A 16575-nucleotide genomic window follows, 5' to 3' on the forward strand; every position below is an offset into this window, starting at 1 on the left:
ACCTCCAGCCATATTGACTTGTTCAACTTCTTGAAGAGTTGGGCAGGCATCAGTTTGGTGCCCAACTACCGAGCAAATTCCACATGCTTTTACAGTTTGCATATTGCCTACTGCTAATTGACGAACAAGAGTAGTTAAACCAGTAATTTGTTGTTCAAGAGCAGAAATATTTACCTCATTCACTTGCTTAGACGGTTGGACAAGTCTATTGCCAAACTGTTGAGAATTTGCAGCCATGTTTGCAATTAGAGTTCTTGCAGCGTCCGGTGTCTTGTCAACTAAAGCACCACCGCTTGCGGCATCAATCATGCTTCTATCCATTGGAAAAAGTCCTTCATAAAAGTATTGAATGAGTAATTGATCACTAATTTGATGGTGTGGGCAGCTTGCACATAGTTTCTTGAAACGCTCCCAATATTCATACAATGACTCTCCATTGTTTTGCCTTATACCACAGATTTCTTTCCTAATGTTGGCCGCCCTTGAAGCTGGGAAATATTTTTCAAGGAATGATGTCTTTAAGTTATTCCATGTGGTGATGCTCCCAGAAGGTAGATAGTATAGCCAATCCTTCGCTGAATCTTTCAACGAAAAGGGAAAGGCTCTCAACTTGATTTGTTCTTCAGTAACCCCTGTGGGTTTCATACTCGAACACACCACATGAAATTCCTTTAAGTGTTTGCGCGGATCTTCACCTGCAAGTCCATGAAAAGAAGGCAAAAGATGAATTAACCCAGATTTTAGTTCAAATTGTATATTAGCATCCAGAGCGGGAAAAGTAATGCATAAAGGTTGCTGATCCAAATTTGGAGCTCCAAGCTCTTTTAAAGTCCGATTTTGAGCCATGGGTTCCTCTTCTAAATCAGAATTGCTAGAATCGGTAGCCAGATCACTAAAATCCAATTTTCTCAAAGCTTGTTTCTTCCACCTGCGTATAGTTCTGTCAATTTCCGGATAGTACGGCAAGAGTTCTTGATTAGCATATCGAGTTATAGGCATAAACAAAAAGAAAATATATATTGATTTGCAATTATGTAAAAGTAATGAAAGAAAAGAAAATTATTATTTTTATTTTCGTTTGGGACAAATTGAAAAACAAATAAACAAATAACAAAATAAATAATTAAATAAATAAACAAACACATAATAAGCTAGAAAATCTCCCCGGCAACGGCGCCAAAATTTGGTGAGCTGTCGTAGGCTCCCAAATTAAAACCTTACAAACGTAGTAGCGGGAGTAAGGATCGATCCCACGAGGAGTAACTAGTTTAACTTTTGTGCCCAAGGAAATAATGGGGGGTTTGGAATATATCGAGAATAAATATTAAATAAAAGAGAAATTAAATAAACGAGAAATTTAATCGAACGAATAAACAGTGAAAATAATATATCGAAAACACTTATAATAAGAAACCTTGGTCAGTAAAGATCCACCACCGGAGTTTAACACTGATCATTGATTTATAAAGTAATTAATATGCAGTTGAATATTTGTCGTGAAATTATTTCATTTCCGTTTTCCCTTAGTTGTAGGTAACTAAAGCACACGCGGTTTAATTACCCCTAACTACTAAATAACCTAAGACAAGCGCTATAGATTTAATTTAATAGCAGCAATAGGAACTAGGAAAACCGACAAACTAAATAACACAAGCACAAGCGGTTGCATTTAATTTAGGAAAATATTCTACCCGAGTCCAATTATCACTAAGCCGTCAATAATTAACCCAGTTGCTACTGAATATTAGAATAATTTGTAGCACAACATTATCTAATATAGCAAATAATTATATCAAATAAATAACTAGTAGGCCTCCCTAGCAATTAAATGACACAATTATTTCAAATAACTTAGAAGAATATTTAATACTCAAATGCATAAAAATATATAATAAAAATAAATAAATAACCTTACAGCGTAATGAACTCCGGGGCTTCAATTCACTAAACCAAACAAGAAATTTGCCGCGAATGGACATTGATAACAACCTTAAAGAATATTCGAGAGGGGAAGAATGAACAATGTACAATAAAACACTTATACTATTTATACACTTTCTAAATTAAACGTAATGAATCTCTACCACCCATTTTCCTATTTTTGTGGCATGTCTGATTTCTTCTGTTAGTTGTGCTGCTTACCTATTCAAAAGGAAAGAAAGAGATAAAATGTTAGGATTAATAAATTCAATTACAATGGATTGGACCACAACATAACTTACATTTATAATATATATATATATATATATATATATATATATATATATATATATATATATATATATTTGCTAGTACATAATATATATATTAGTATGTATTCTTATATATTATATATTATATATTATATATATAGTTCATTAATTGTTAAACTCCAAAAAGAACAAATTATTAAATAATATTAAATAATTAATGCAAAATTATTATAAAGATGTATCTAAAATATGAGTGTAAAATATGCCCGTCACTTGACTATGGAAAAATTATCAATTTAGTCCCGTGTTAACGGATGTCTAACGGCAAAACAAACGGAGGACCAAATTGGTTAAGATTTTTAAAGTTGATGGACTTAATTGATCAAAAAAATAGTCAATGACCAAATTAGTAATTTCGATATAGTCAAGGGACCATTTCGGAAATTAACTCTAAAAAATCGCTCTCAAATTCTTTGTTATGCATGATTCAATTCAGTTTTTTTTTTATTAAAGGAAAATAACACTTTTTCTTCTGAATTATATGTTTATAACATTTTTCTTCCTTAAATTTTTCATGTATTCACATTAGACCCTCAATTATTTTAAAGTGGCGGTTTTTCCCCTTTTATGTTAAATGAGAATTTACCCTTAAAATAACTATTTTATTTATTTTTCTTATCCAAAAAATTATTTCGAATATGTATAAATGATCATGGTTTGGTTCCAACCGATAGATATTTTTTTAGTTCCTTTCATAGGCCTAACTTTATTTTCTCTTATTAGTATAGTTTTTATAAAGATATATATATATATATATATATATATATATATATATATATGTATATATATAATTTCTTATCTTAATAAATATTAATTGCAATTATAATATTAATGTTACTAGCATGCATTGGCTTAAATTTATAATTATAATATTTACAAATAGTATTTACTTTTTTTTCTCTCATTTATTGTGATTCCCACATATAATTAAATATGATCGCGGTTCAGTTTTAGCTTATGGTTCAAATTCAACAATTAAATTTTACACCGAATGGTATCATTTTTTAATATCGAAACACTGAATCCGAAAAAACCGAACCGGATCGCAAAATGCCCACCCCTAATCACATGCACCATTTTCTCTGAAAAGTTAATTACTAAAATGGTCTCTTGACTATGGAAAAATTACCAATTTAGTCCCGTGTTAACGGATTTCTAACGGCAAAACAAACGGAGGACAAAATTGGTTAAGATTTTTAAAGTTGATGGACTTAATTGGTCAAAAAAATAGTCAATGATCAAATTAGTAATTTCGATATAGTCAAGGGACCATTTCGGAAATTAACTCTAAAAAATCGCTCTCAAATTCATTGTTATGCATGATTCAATTCAGTTTTTTTTTATTAAAGGAAAATAACACTTTTTCTTCTGAATTATATGTTTATAACATTTTTCTTCCTTAAATTTTTCATGTATTCACATTAGACCCTCAATTATTTTAAAGTGGCGGTTTTTCCCCTTTTATGTTAAATGAGAATTTACCCTTAAAATAACTATTTTATTTATTTTTCTTATCCAAAAAATTATTTCGAATATGTATAAATGATCATGGTTTGGTTCCAACCGATAGATATTTTTTTAGTTCCTTTCATAGGCCTAACTTTATTTTCTCTTATTAGTATAGTTTTTATAAAGATATATATATATATATATATATATATATATATATATATATATATGTATATATATAATTTCTTATCTTAATAAATATTAATTGCAATTATAATATTAATGTTACTAGCATGCATTGGCTTAAATTTATAATTATAATATTTACAAATAGTATTTACTTTTTTTTCTCTCATTTATTGTGATTCCCACATATAATTAAATATGATCGCGGTTCAGTTTTAGCTTATGGTTCAAATTCAACAATTAAATTTTACACCGAATGGTATCATTTTTTAATATCGAAACACTGAATCCGAAAAAACCGAACTGGATCGCAAAATGCCCACCCCTAATCACATGCACCATTTTCTCTGAAAAGTTAATTACTAAAATGGTCTCTTGACTATGGAAAAATTACCAATTTAGTCCCGTGTTAACGGATTTCTAACGGCAAAACAAACGGAGGACAAAATTGGTTAAGATTTTTAAAGTTGATGAACTTAATTGGTCAACAAAATAGTCAATGACCAAATTAGTAATTTCGATATAGTCAAGGGACCATTTCAGTAATTAACTCAAAAAAATCGCTCTCAAATTCTTTGTTATGCATGATTCAATTCAGTTTTTTTTTTTTTTTTAATTATTAAAGGAAAATAACACTTTTTCTTCTGAATTATATGTTTATAACATTTTTCTTTCTTAAAATTTTCATTTATTCACATTAGCCCCTCAATTATTTTAAAGTGGCGGTTTTTCCCCTTTTATGTTAAATGAGAATTTACCCTTAAAATAACAGTTTTATTTAATTTTTCTTATCCAACAAATTATTTCGAATATGTATAAATGATCATGGTTTGGTTCCAATCGATGGATATTTTTTTAGTTCCCTTCATAGACCTAACTTTATTTTCTCTTATTAGTATAGTTTTTATAACTAAATAAATAAATATATATATATATATATATATATATATATATATATATATATATATATATATATATAATTTCTTATCTTAATAATAATTAATTGCAATTATAATATTAAAGTTACTAGCATGCATTGGCTTAAATTTATAATTATAATATTTACAAATATTATTTACTTTTTTTTTCTCATTTATTGTGATTCCCACATATAATTAAATAAGATCGCGGTTCAGTTTTAGTTTATGGTTCAAATTCAACAATTAAATTTTACACCGAATGGTATCATATTTTAATACCGAAATACTGAATCCGAAAAAATCGAACCGAATCGCAAAATGCCCACCCCTAATCACATGCACCATTTTCTCTGAAAAGTTAATTACTAAAATGGTCCCTTGACTATGGAAAAATTACCAATTTAGTCCCGTGTTAACGGATGTCTAACGGCAAAACAAACGGAGGACCAAATTGGTTAAGATTTTTAAAGTTGATGGACTTAATTGGTCAAAAAAATAGTCAATGACCAAATTAGTAACTTTGATAAAGTCAAGGGACCATTTCGGAAATTAACTCTAAAAAGTCGCTCTCAAATTCCTTGTTATGCATGATTCAATTCAATTTTTTTTTTATTAAAGGAAAATAACACATTTTCTTCTGAATTATATGTTTATAACATTTTTCTTCCTTAAATTTTTCATGTATTCACATTAGACCCTCAATTATTTTAAAGTGGCGATTTTTCCTCTTTTATGTTAAATAAGAATTTACCCTTAAAATAACTATTTTATTTATTTTTCTTATCTAACAAATTATTTGGAATATGTATAAATGATCATGGTTTGGTTCCAACTTATGGATATTTTTTTAGTTCCATTCATAGGCCTAACTTTATTTTCTCTTATTTGTATAGTTTACATAAATAAATAAATAAATAAATAAATAAATAAATATAAATATATATATATATATATATATATATATATATATATATATATATAAATATAATTTCTTATCTTAATAATAATTAATTGCAATTATAATATTAATGTTACTAGCATGCATTGCTTAAATTTATAATTATAATATTTACAAATAGAATTTACTTTTTTTTTTCTCATTTATTGTGATTCCCACATATAATTAAATATGATCGCGGTTCAGTTTTAATTTTTGGTTCAAATTCAACAATTAAATTTTACACCGAATGGTATCATTTTTTAATACCGAAATACTGAATAAAAAAAAAATCAAACCGAATCGCAAAATGCCCGCCCCTAATCACATGCACCATTTTCTCTGAAAAGTTAATTACTAAAATGGTCCCTTGACTATGGAAAAATTACCAATTTAGTCCCGTGTTAACGGATGTCTAACTGCAAAACAAACAGAGGACCAAATTGGTTAAGATTTTTAAAGTTGATAGACTTAATTGGTCAAAAAAAAAATAGTCAATGACCAAATTAGTAATTTTGATATAGTCAAGGGATCATTTCGGTAATTAACTTTAAAAAATCACTCTCAAATTCTTTGTTATGCATGATTCAATTCATTTTTTTTTATTAAAAGAAAATAACACTTTTTCTTCTGAATTATATGTTTATAACATTTGTCTTCCTTAAATTTTTCATGTATTCACATTACACTCAATTATTTTAAAGTGGCAATTTTTCCCCTTTTATGTTAAATGAGAATTTACCCTGAAAATAACTATTTTATTTATTTTTCTTATCCAACAAATTATTTCGAATATGTATAAATGATCATGCTTTGGTTCCAACCGATGGATATTTTTTTAGTTCCATTCATAGGCCTAACTTTATTCTCTCTTATTAGTATACTTTTTATAAATATATATATATATATATATATATATATATATATATATATATATATATATATATAATTTCTTATCTTAATAATAATTAATTGCAATTATAATATTAAAGTTACTAGCATGCATTGGCTTAAATTTATAATTATAATATTTACAAATATTATTTACTTTTTTTTTCTCAGTTATTGTGATTCCCACATATAAATAAATATGATCGCGGTTCAGTTTTAGTTTATGGTTCAAATTCAACAATTAAATTTTACACCGAATGGTATCATTTTTTAATTCCCGAAATACTGAATCCGAAAAAACCGAACGGAATCGCAAAATGCCCACCCCTAATCACATGCACCATTTTCTCTGAAAAGTTAATTACTAAAATGGTCCCTTGACTATGGAAAAATTACCAATTTAGTCCCGTGTTAACGGATGTCTAACGGCAAAACAAACGGAGGACCAAATTGGTTAAGATTTTTAAAGTTGATGGACTTAATTGGTCAAAAAAATAGTCAATGACCAAATTAGTAATTTCGATAAAGTCAAGGGACCATTTCGGTAATTAACTCTAAAAAATCGCTATCAAATTCTTTGTTATGCATGATTCAATTCAATTTTTTTTTATTAATGGAAAATAACACATTTTCTTCTGAATTATATGTTTATAACATTTTTCTTCCTTAAATTTTTCATGTATTCACATTAGACCCTCAATTATTTTAAAGTGGCGATTTTTCCCCTTTAATGTTAAATAAGAATTTACCCTTAAAATAACTATTTTATTTATTTTTCTTATCTAACAAATTATTTGGAATATGTATAAATGATCATGGTTTCGTTCCAACCTATGGATATTTTTTTAGTTCCATTCATAGGCCTAACTTTATTTTCTCTTATTTGTATAGTTTGCATAAATATATATATATATATATATATATATATATATATATATATATATATATATATAATTTCTTATCTTAATAATAATTAATTGCAATTATAATATTAATGTTACTAGCATGCATTGCTTAAATTTATAATTATAATATTTACAAATAGTATTTACTTTTTTTTTTCTCATTTATTGTGATTCCCACATATAATTAAATATGATCGCGGTTCAGTTTTAGTTTGTGGTTCAAATTCAACAATTAAATTTTACATCGAATGGTAACATTTTTTAATACCGAAATACTGAATCAAAAAAAAAAAAAAAAACCGAACCGAATCACAAAATGCCCACCCCTAATCACATGCACCATTTTCTCGGAAAAGTTAATTACTAAAATGGTCCCTTGACTATGGAAAAATTACCAATTTAGTCCCGTGTTAACGGATGTCTAACGGCAAAACAAACGGAGGACCAAATTGGTTAAGATTTTTTAAGTTGATGGACTTAATGGTCAAAAAAAATAGTCAATGACCAAATTAGTAATTTTGATATAGTCAAGGGATCATTTCGGTAATTAACTTTAAAAAATCGCTCTCAAATTCTTTGTTATGCATGATTCAATTCATTTTTTTTTATTAAAAGAAAATAACACTTTTTCTTCTGAAATATATGTTTATAACATTTGTCTTCCTTAAATTTTTCATGTATTCACATTACACTCAATTATTTTAAAGTGGCGATTTTTCCCCTTTTATGTTAAATGAGAATTTACCCTGAAAATAACTATTTTATTTATTTTTCTTATCCAACAAATTATTTCGAATATGTATAAATGATCATGCTTTGGTTCCAACCGATGGATATTTTTTTAGTTCCATTTTATTTCCAACCGATGGGTAATTTTTCCATAGTCAAGGGACCATTTTAGTAATTAACTTTTCCGAGATAATGGTGCATGTGATTAGGGGTGGGCATTTTGCGATTCGGTTCGGTTTTTTTTTTTGATTCAGTATTTCGGTATTAAAAAATGTTACCATTCGATGTAAAATTTAATTGTTGAATTTGAACCATAAACTAAAACTGAACCGCGATCATATTTAATTATATGTGGGAATCACAATAAATGAGAAAAAAAAAAGTAAATACTATTTGTAAATTTTATAATTATAAATTTAAGCCAATGCATGCTAGTAACATTAATATTATAATTGCAATTAATTATTATTAAGATAAGAAATTATATATATATATATATATATATATATATATATATATATATATATATATATATATATATATTTATAAAAACTATTCTAATAAGAGAAAATAAAGTTAGGCCTATGAAGGGGACTAAAAAAATATCCATCAAATTATTTGATTAAATGAATGATTCATATTATTTTAAATTTTAGATTTTTTTTTGGATTTTCTTACTTTACCCACACATTCTGTTATTATAAACTTTAGTAACGGAATCTTTCATTAACTATTTGTTTTTCTTAACTTACTCATTGATTTCTATAAATAAAAAAGTCTTAGGTTCGATCTCATCCCAATCAGATTTGACATAATTGTTGAACATATATTACGAATATGCAGTTAGAGTGCATTAAAAAAGTACAATATAAAATATAAAATGAACTTTGGTCAAATAATTAGCTCAACTAAATATGCATCACTCAATGTCGTGTATCAAAGATTACAAATAAAGAACTCTTAAAATCATTCTCTTGCATTAATAAAAAAAAAAAAATTAGTTTAAAATTTTTTCCGTTTAATTAATATTCTTTTGATTATTAGAACAAGCCTCAATATTTCAATTATGATTTTACGAAATGATTTAAGTCATTATACTATTAATATTTTTTATCTATATTTCTATAATGGCACAATTATATATTATTTTACAAATATTGTACAATTATTTTTTTATCAGACAAAATTGTTCTTACATTAATGTTAAACCTGCACGACCTAACTACAAAGTTGTTGATCAGAAATACCATTACAGTTGGACTCTAGCTCTTTAGTACCCAAACGTGACATGGCTACAATGTTGCATAATACATGCGAATCATTACACTATAATCATTATAGGTATCATCCACGTAAGGTAATCACCATGCATATTTAAATATGAATTAATTTCACTTTTGGTCCCACGACTTTTGATGTTCTATCACTTTTGGTGCACAACTTTAAATTTTTTTAATTTTGGTGCCTAACTTTGTTATTTTTATCAGTTTTGGTCCTTCCAGCCAAATTGACGGTAAAATATTTCTGGATTTTATATTTTAGGGGCAAAATCGTCATCCCATGGAAAGATCTTCAATATTTAAACAAAAGAAAAACCATATTAAGAGGAAAAAAAGAGTTTGCCAATGGTCGAAACTATAAATCCCATAGATCTGTCTGGTTTCTGCCCGTCTTCCACATTATTCTCATCATCAAACACATATAGATATGATTTTACAGGATGATTTTGTTTAGATCTTGAAGATGTTGCCTTGGGATGATGATTTTACCCCTAACAATATAAAATCCAGCAACATTTCGCTGTCAAATTCGCCAAAAGGACCAAAACTGATAAAAATAACAAAGTTAGGCACCAAAATTAAAAAAATTTAAAGTTGTGCACCAAAAGTGATAGAACATCAAAAGTCGTGGGACCAAAAGTGAAATTAATTCTTTAAATATTCGATAAAGACATATTTTTCGAAAATATGATAACATGCATATGCATAAAACTATCAGAGTGAATTCCATTTTTGGTCTTACTGTTATAGGGGTCATTACAATTTTAGTCCACCATAATTATTTTTGCTACATTGCGTCCACTATTATTAAAAGTGTTCCAATTTTAATCCACAAAAAATCTTAAAGTGGACTAAAATTGGAACACTTTTAATAATAGCGGACGCAATGTGCACTACTGAAAATTATGAAATTTCCGACCACTTTTGGTATTCAGAAAAACCTTTGTTGCTATTTCCGACCACTTTTTACTTTCGAAAAATAATTATGGTGGACTAAAATTGGAAAAGTCCCTATAACAATAGGACCAAAAATGGAATTCACTCTAACTATCACATAAATATACATTCATATATAAATATTTTCTGAGAATGGAAGAATACTTAACTCTCCTAAAAATTGTTTGACCATTTTCTGGTTACTGAAAGATCATTCGGTTCCTTGTTCAATTCTTTTATGTTCCACTCAGCCATCACTGTTGAAAACGACAATGCATCATTATGCATGTCTGCATTCTTATATTTAACTGCAGAATGTGCAACTAAATCAAGTCGAAGCGTTTCCTTCTTCGATTTGTACTGCCCCTTCAATTCTTTGGTATCCATGATTTGAGAGCGCTAACTATTTCCAACAACAGCTTGTAATTTTCAGCCGCCTCCCGCTTCCATTCTCACGAATTTAATTTCTCGAACATCTACGCTTCCCAGTGGCGGAGATTGAACCCTGTTCAGTTATTCCCTGACTCTCCACCCCGTAATAAGAAATGTGAAGGAGAAGTAGCGGCAACAAGTACAGCGAATAATATATACACATTCAGACGCTCAACTAGTTTTTCGATTAATCAAGGAAAAATGATTTTTCCTCCTTGGGTTCTAAATTGTAACTAGAATTGTCCCTACTATTTCGGTTCAATTGCTAGGGTGTACGGTTATGTTCGAAGCGCCAAGTGTTTCATTCACGAGTGGAAAACTGGGTTTTTGCACACATACGAGGCACTTAAGTTATCAGTAATTAATTCCGGTGGAGAGCGCAGACCAACACCAAGCTCACGTAACAGACTTTGAACCCACATAACTTCAGCAACGGAATTAGAAAGCGCCCGGAATTCAGCTTCCGTGGAGGACCGATACACCGAACGTTGTTTAGTAGACTTCCAGGAGATGAGATTGGAACCAAAAAATACACAGTAGGCTGTGGTGGACCGCCCCCCGTCGCGAACACCCCCCAGTCGGAATCTGAGTATGCCACAAGAGAGAGAGGACAACCACGCCGAAAATATAGTCCAAAGTGCAACGTACCCTTTAAGTAGCGTAGGACCCGCTTTGCAGCTTGCCAATGACTCTCAGTTGGCGATGCCATAGATTGAGCTAAGCAATTCACCGCAAACGAAACATACATCCTGGTAATCGACAAGTATTGGAGGCGCCCAATGACGCGGCAATAAGTCGTGGAGTCAAAAGGCGTAGCATCCGCACCTAAATCAACCGAGGTACACATCGAAGTAGAAACTGGCTTCGCCCCCGTCATGCTAAACTGTTCCAGTATGTCAACCACATACTGACTTTGAGACAAAAACAGACCAGTTGGCGTAGACACCACTTCGACGCCCAAGAAGTGATGCAACGAACCCAAATCCTTTAACGAAAACTGTTGTGATAAGCGACGGACAAAGGTCGCGGTGAAAGCATCATTGTTGCCTGTAACAATAATGTCGTCTACATATACCAAGAAATACAAGAGAACATCACAGGTACAATAAATAAATAGTGAAGAGTCTGCCACAGACTTCTGAAAACCACACGAAACGAGAAAGTCAAATAATTCAAGATACCAAGCCCGGGGCTTGTTTTAACCCATAAATAGCCTTCTTCAAACGACAAACATGATTCGACTTCTCGTCATCAACAAACCCCGTAAGTTGTGTCATATAAACTTCCTCGAACAGTGTACCATTTAGAACGACATTATTCACGTCCAATTGACGTAACGCCCAGCCCCGCGACAGCGCAATGCTAAGAAGAACACGCACAGTGACCGGTTTGACTACCGGGCTAAAGGTCTCAAAGTAGTATCGTCACGGTTCTTGTAAAAAACCCTTGGCAACCAGTCGAGCCTTGAACTTGTCTACAGAACCATCAGCTCTGCGCTTAACTCTAAACACCCACTTACAGCCAACCACCTTACGATTGGCTCGGGGCACTAACTCCCAAGTAGAATTCTTCACCAGTGCATTAAACTCATCTGTCATAGCAGCCCACCATAAGTCACACTTCAACGCATGGTCTACAGTGCGCGGTTCAATAGACGGAGCAACCGGATGCAAGGTCGTCAAATTCACAAATTTGTCGTTAAAGTATTTCGGATTCGGACGACACTGCATGTTCGTCCGCCGCAAGGAAGGGACTACAGTAGCTTGATCTTCCACGACCGCACCATCATTCTCATCAACCTGCGTGGAGGAAGCAGACAAGGAACCTGCTTGTGTAGAGGGAACCAGCGTGGAACTAGCCGATCGGACTGGACACACCGCCTCCACCGACTCCATCGACTGAGATACTCGTTCAGACGGCGGCTCTTCCTGAAATCAAACTGCCAGTGGTGAGCTCGGAACCGTCAGGCCAACCGGCGACTCCCCACGCGGAACAGCAAACACCGGCGACGACGAAGCAGAAGCAGCGTGCGACGTGCGAGCCCCCGAACCCTGACCAAACAGCGAAGGAGCTGCCGGGGACCCCATTGTAGTGACCTCCAAGGCTACTGGTGGGTGTGGCTGTACCGGCGTCGACGTGGTAGCTACGTCCGTCGTCAAGGCCAAGGGGCGTGAATGATGTTCACCAGGAAGTGGCATTCCAGTATGACCTACAGTAAAGTAAGTAGGCAAAGGCAGAGGTTCACCCACATTCAAAGACACACCTGGGTTAGTTGACACAGACTTACAAACCATGGTCTGGAATGGAAACTCATTTGACACAAACTGGACGTGACGCGAAACACAGACCCGCCCACTGGACATTTCTAAACATTTATAGGCGGACTGACTCAACGAATACCCTAAAAGTGCACAGGGAAGGGACTTTGGATTTAATTTGGCTGGAAGTAAGGCTTTAACCAAGGATAACACAGGCACCCGAATGGTCGAATTTTTTGGTAGTTTGGGCGTTTATTGAATAATCGCTCATATGGTGTAGAATAACCGAGAATTGCAGTGGGCTTTCGGTTTATTAAATAAACAGCGGTTTGAAATGCATAGGGCCAGTACGAAGCTGGCATGGACGCATAATGGAGTAGCGCCATACCAGTCTCGACAATGTGCCTGTGCCGGCGTTCAGCCGGCCCATTGTGCTCCGGAGTATGTGGAGGTGAAGTGAAATGTGAAATACCCATAGAATTAAAAAGGCTCAAGTGCCAAATAGCACCATGAACCAACAACGAAATGTCATCCCGCACCCTAATCTTACATAAGTGATTGTTCGATTCACAGACTAAAAAAAATTGTTCACCTAGCCTTTTTTACAGGTAACTTTCAAGTTAAAGGTAATAAGTTGGTGATGTGGAGGTGATTTGGCATAGATGTGTGTTATTTTGTAGATGTGGCAGCAATTTGAGAATATGTGGCATCCATTCATCAGTTTAATGTAATATAACATTCATTTCAATAACTCCTTTCGGCCAAACTTTCCTGCCAATTGGACTTTTTTTTTTTTTAATTTTTTTTTGCAGAGATGGTAAATGGTGGGTGAAATTGCATTAGTAACAGAGAAATGGTCACTACATTACACTAAATGAATTAGTCAATAACATCGTTTGAAAATGAAATAAAGGCAACAATTTCTACTCAAATCTTAGGGAAAACAAAATTAAAATCAAACATATAGATCTCCATGCTGAAGAAGGTATAAAGCAGAAATACATGACAAAAAACCAACACCTGTCATTCTCGTCAACAAGAAATTTAGTAAAAGAAGCCAAGAACTTTTCCTCCAGCATTCTTTCTCCTGGCTTCCTCATGGTCCATGATGCCGGCAGATGTAGTCAGCACAATGTATCCAAACTGTCTTGATGGAAGCAACCTTGCAGTCCACCCTTCAATGTCCTTGACACCAATGTCAAAACGAGGACTAATTACACCACACTTGTTTAACCTCCCATTCAACTCAACGACAATTTTACCTGCTCTGTGATCATCCACATACTCAAACTCCCCAATGTATCCATGCTTCTGCATCACTAGAAGAAACTTGACAATCACTTTTGAGGAAGGCCTAATCATAACCTGTCTCTTTCCCCTCTTCTCAGCATTGTACATGCTCTTCAGAGCATCATTCAACACGCTAACTCTCACCATTTTTTAGCAAAAGTTCCGAACACTGACTCGGGGAAGAGGAAAGAAATCAAATCAGTGCGGCCTGCCAATTGGACTTTAAACCATTTTTTTGGGCAAACGGGCTATAAAAATTCACAACCGCATACAGCCTTAAGGAGACCATCTATGCGGCCACCATAACCGCCGCCACCTTCCCTGCGGCCACCATAACCGCCACCACCACCTCCGCCCTCACGACGTCCACCACGGAAACCGCCACCGCCGCCGCCACCGCTTCCGCGAGACTGAGCCTCGTTAACAGTTATGTTACGCCCGTCAAGAGACTGGCCGTTCATCCCCCCATAGCATCCTTCATTGCTTGCTCATCCTTGAAGGTAACGAAGCCAAAACCTCTGGATCTCCCGGTCTCACGATCGTTGATGATCTGATCCACCACAAAATTCAACAACAAAGTCAACAACATCGAAATCTAAAGCTAAAAACACAATAATAACACCAAACTTAGAAAATACATATATATGTATAGGGGCGAAACACAAAAGCCATCGATCTTAACCTCTCAACAGAAAGAGGAAGATGAACGTACCTTTTCAGGGGAAAGTAATAGTAACAAATAGTAACACATAGAGAGAGAACAGTAGATCAATCAAGTCAAGTCAAATAACATAGTAGTAGTAACAGAGAGATCATGCCAACAAAGCCGAATCGGGTCAAACCTAGATTCGATCACTGCTCTGAGACAGACAGACCTTCGATTCGATGACCTCGCCGAAGGAAGAGAACACATCATGGAGAGAGCTTTCGGTGGTGGCCCAGGCCAAACCACCCACGAAGCATCGGTACTCAACTTCTGCCATTTTTTCAACACTGAAAGGAGAAAATACAAGCAGAAGCTAGAGACACTACAAGAGAAGACGATGAGAAAAGGAGAGAAGGAAGCTGTGAATAAATAGGCGGATGAATCTTGAGAGACTTGTGGCTTCTAGTTTGCACTGAAATTCGATGGAGAACTGGAAACGGAAATGGGGTCGCCGGAAGTAGTTGTCTTCCATAACTTCTGCGATAGGAGAAGATGAATCCAATATAAATAAGTGAAATTCATAATTAGCTTCCACGTCAGCCTTTAACTGGATCCATGTCATCAAAGCAACCGGGAAACCTATTAAAAAGGTTAGGTGGACAATTTTTTTTAGTTTGTGATTCGAATAATCACTTATGTAAGTATAGGGTGCGGGGTGACATATAGCAATTGGTTCAAGGTGCTATTTGGCACTTCACCCAATTAAAAATAGGAATCAACTTGATATATTCCCCCCCATTATTAGAAAATATCGAAACAATATTATAGCCAAAATAAGTCTCTACCATGCGTTTGAACTGGAGAAATATAGTGGGGACATCAAACTTAAGTTTAATAGGGAACAACCAGACATATTTGGTGTGATGATCAACAAAATTGACATAATATTTAAAACCATCCACGGAGACCATTGCGGAACTCCACATATCCGTGTAAAGTAACTGCAACGGGCGTGAACTGGTCATGAAATTAAAGGAAAACAGGAGTTTTTGACTCTTATTAACATGGCACGAGTTACAAGAAAACGCATTAAGTTCATCAGGCATGAAATTAATATTGTTATTTCTAAGAAGACAGGCTAACACTTTAGAGTTGGGACGACCAAACTGATGATGCCAACTTGACAGGGAACACTTGGTGGTAACATTAAGTTGAGGCCGCTGGACTGGGAGGTTGTAAACGTCACTCACTAAAAGCCTAAGCTCATATTTGGATTGCACATTAATGGTTATATACTCAACACGCCCCCTCACGTGTGCAGTGGGTTCCAAGCAACACGTGGACCGTAGTCGCTTATCGGGTGATGTAGAGATTCGAACCCATGACTTTTTGGTCTGGCTTTGATACCATAATAGAATATCAAAGCTGTAGTTTATTCCCAGTATGTACAAAGCTTTATATAGA

The 16575-nt window shown here is 33.2% G+C and overlaps 1 protein-coding gene and 1 pseudogene across 1 annotated transcript; both read right to left on the reverse strand.

Moving 5' to 3' along the window:
* Positions 1-14018: 14018 nt before the first annotated feature.
* On the reverse strand, positions 14019-14679 carry LOC109179899 (40S ribosomal protein S15a-1-like). Its single transcript, XM_019329379.1, has one exon. It carries the CDS (start codon positions 14610-14612, stop codon positions 14220-14222), a length of 393 nt encoding a protein of 130 aa, XP_019184924.1. The 5' UTR covers positions 14613-14679; the 3' UTR covers positions 14019-14219.
* A 34-nt stretch (positions 14680-14713) lies between these two features.
* LOC109179831 lies at positions 14714-15541 on the reverse strand (annotated as a pseudogene).
* Between the last annotated feature and the right edge of the window lie 1034 nt (positions 15542-16575).

The sequence above is a fragment of the Ipomoea nil genome, unplaced genomic scaffold, assembly GCF_001879475.1.
Source record: "Ipomoea nil cultivar Tokyo-kokei standard unplaced genomic scaffold, Asagao_1.1 scaffold0980, whole genome shotgun sequence".
Lineage (NCBI taxonomy): Eukaryota > Viridiplantae > Streptophyta > Magnoliopsida > Solanales > Convolvulaceae > Ipomoea > Ipomoea nil.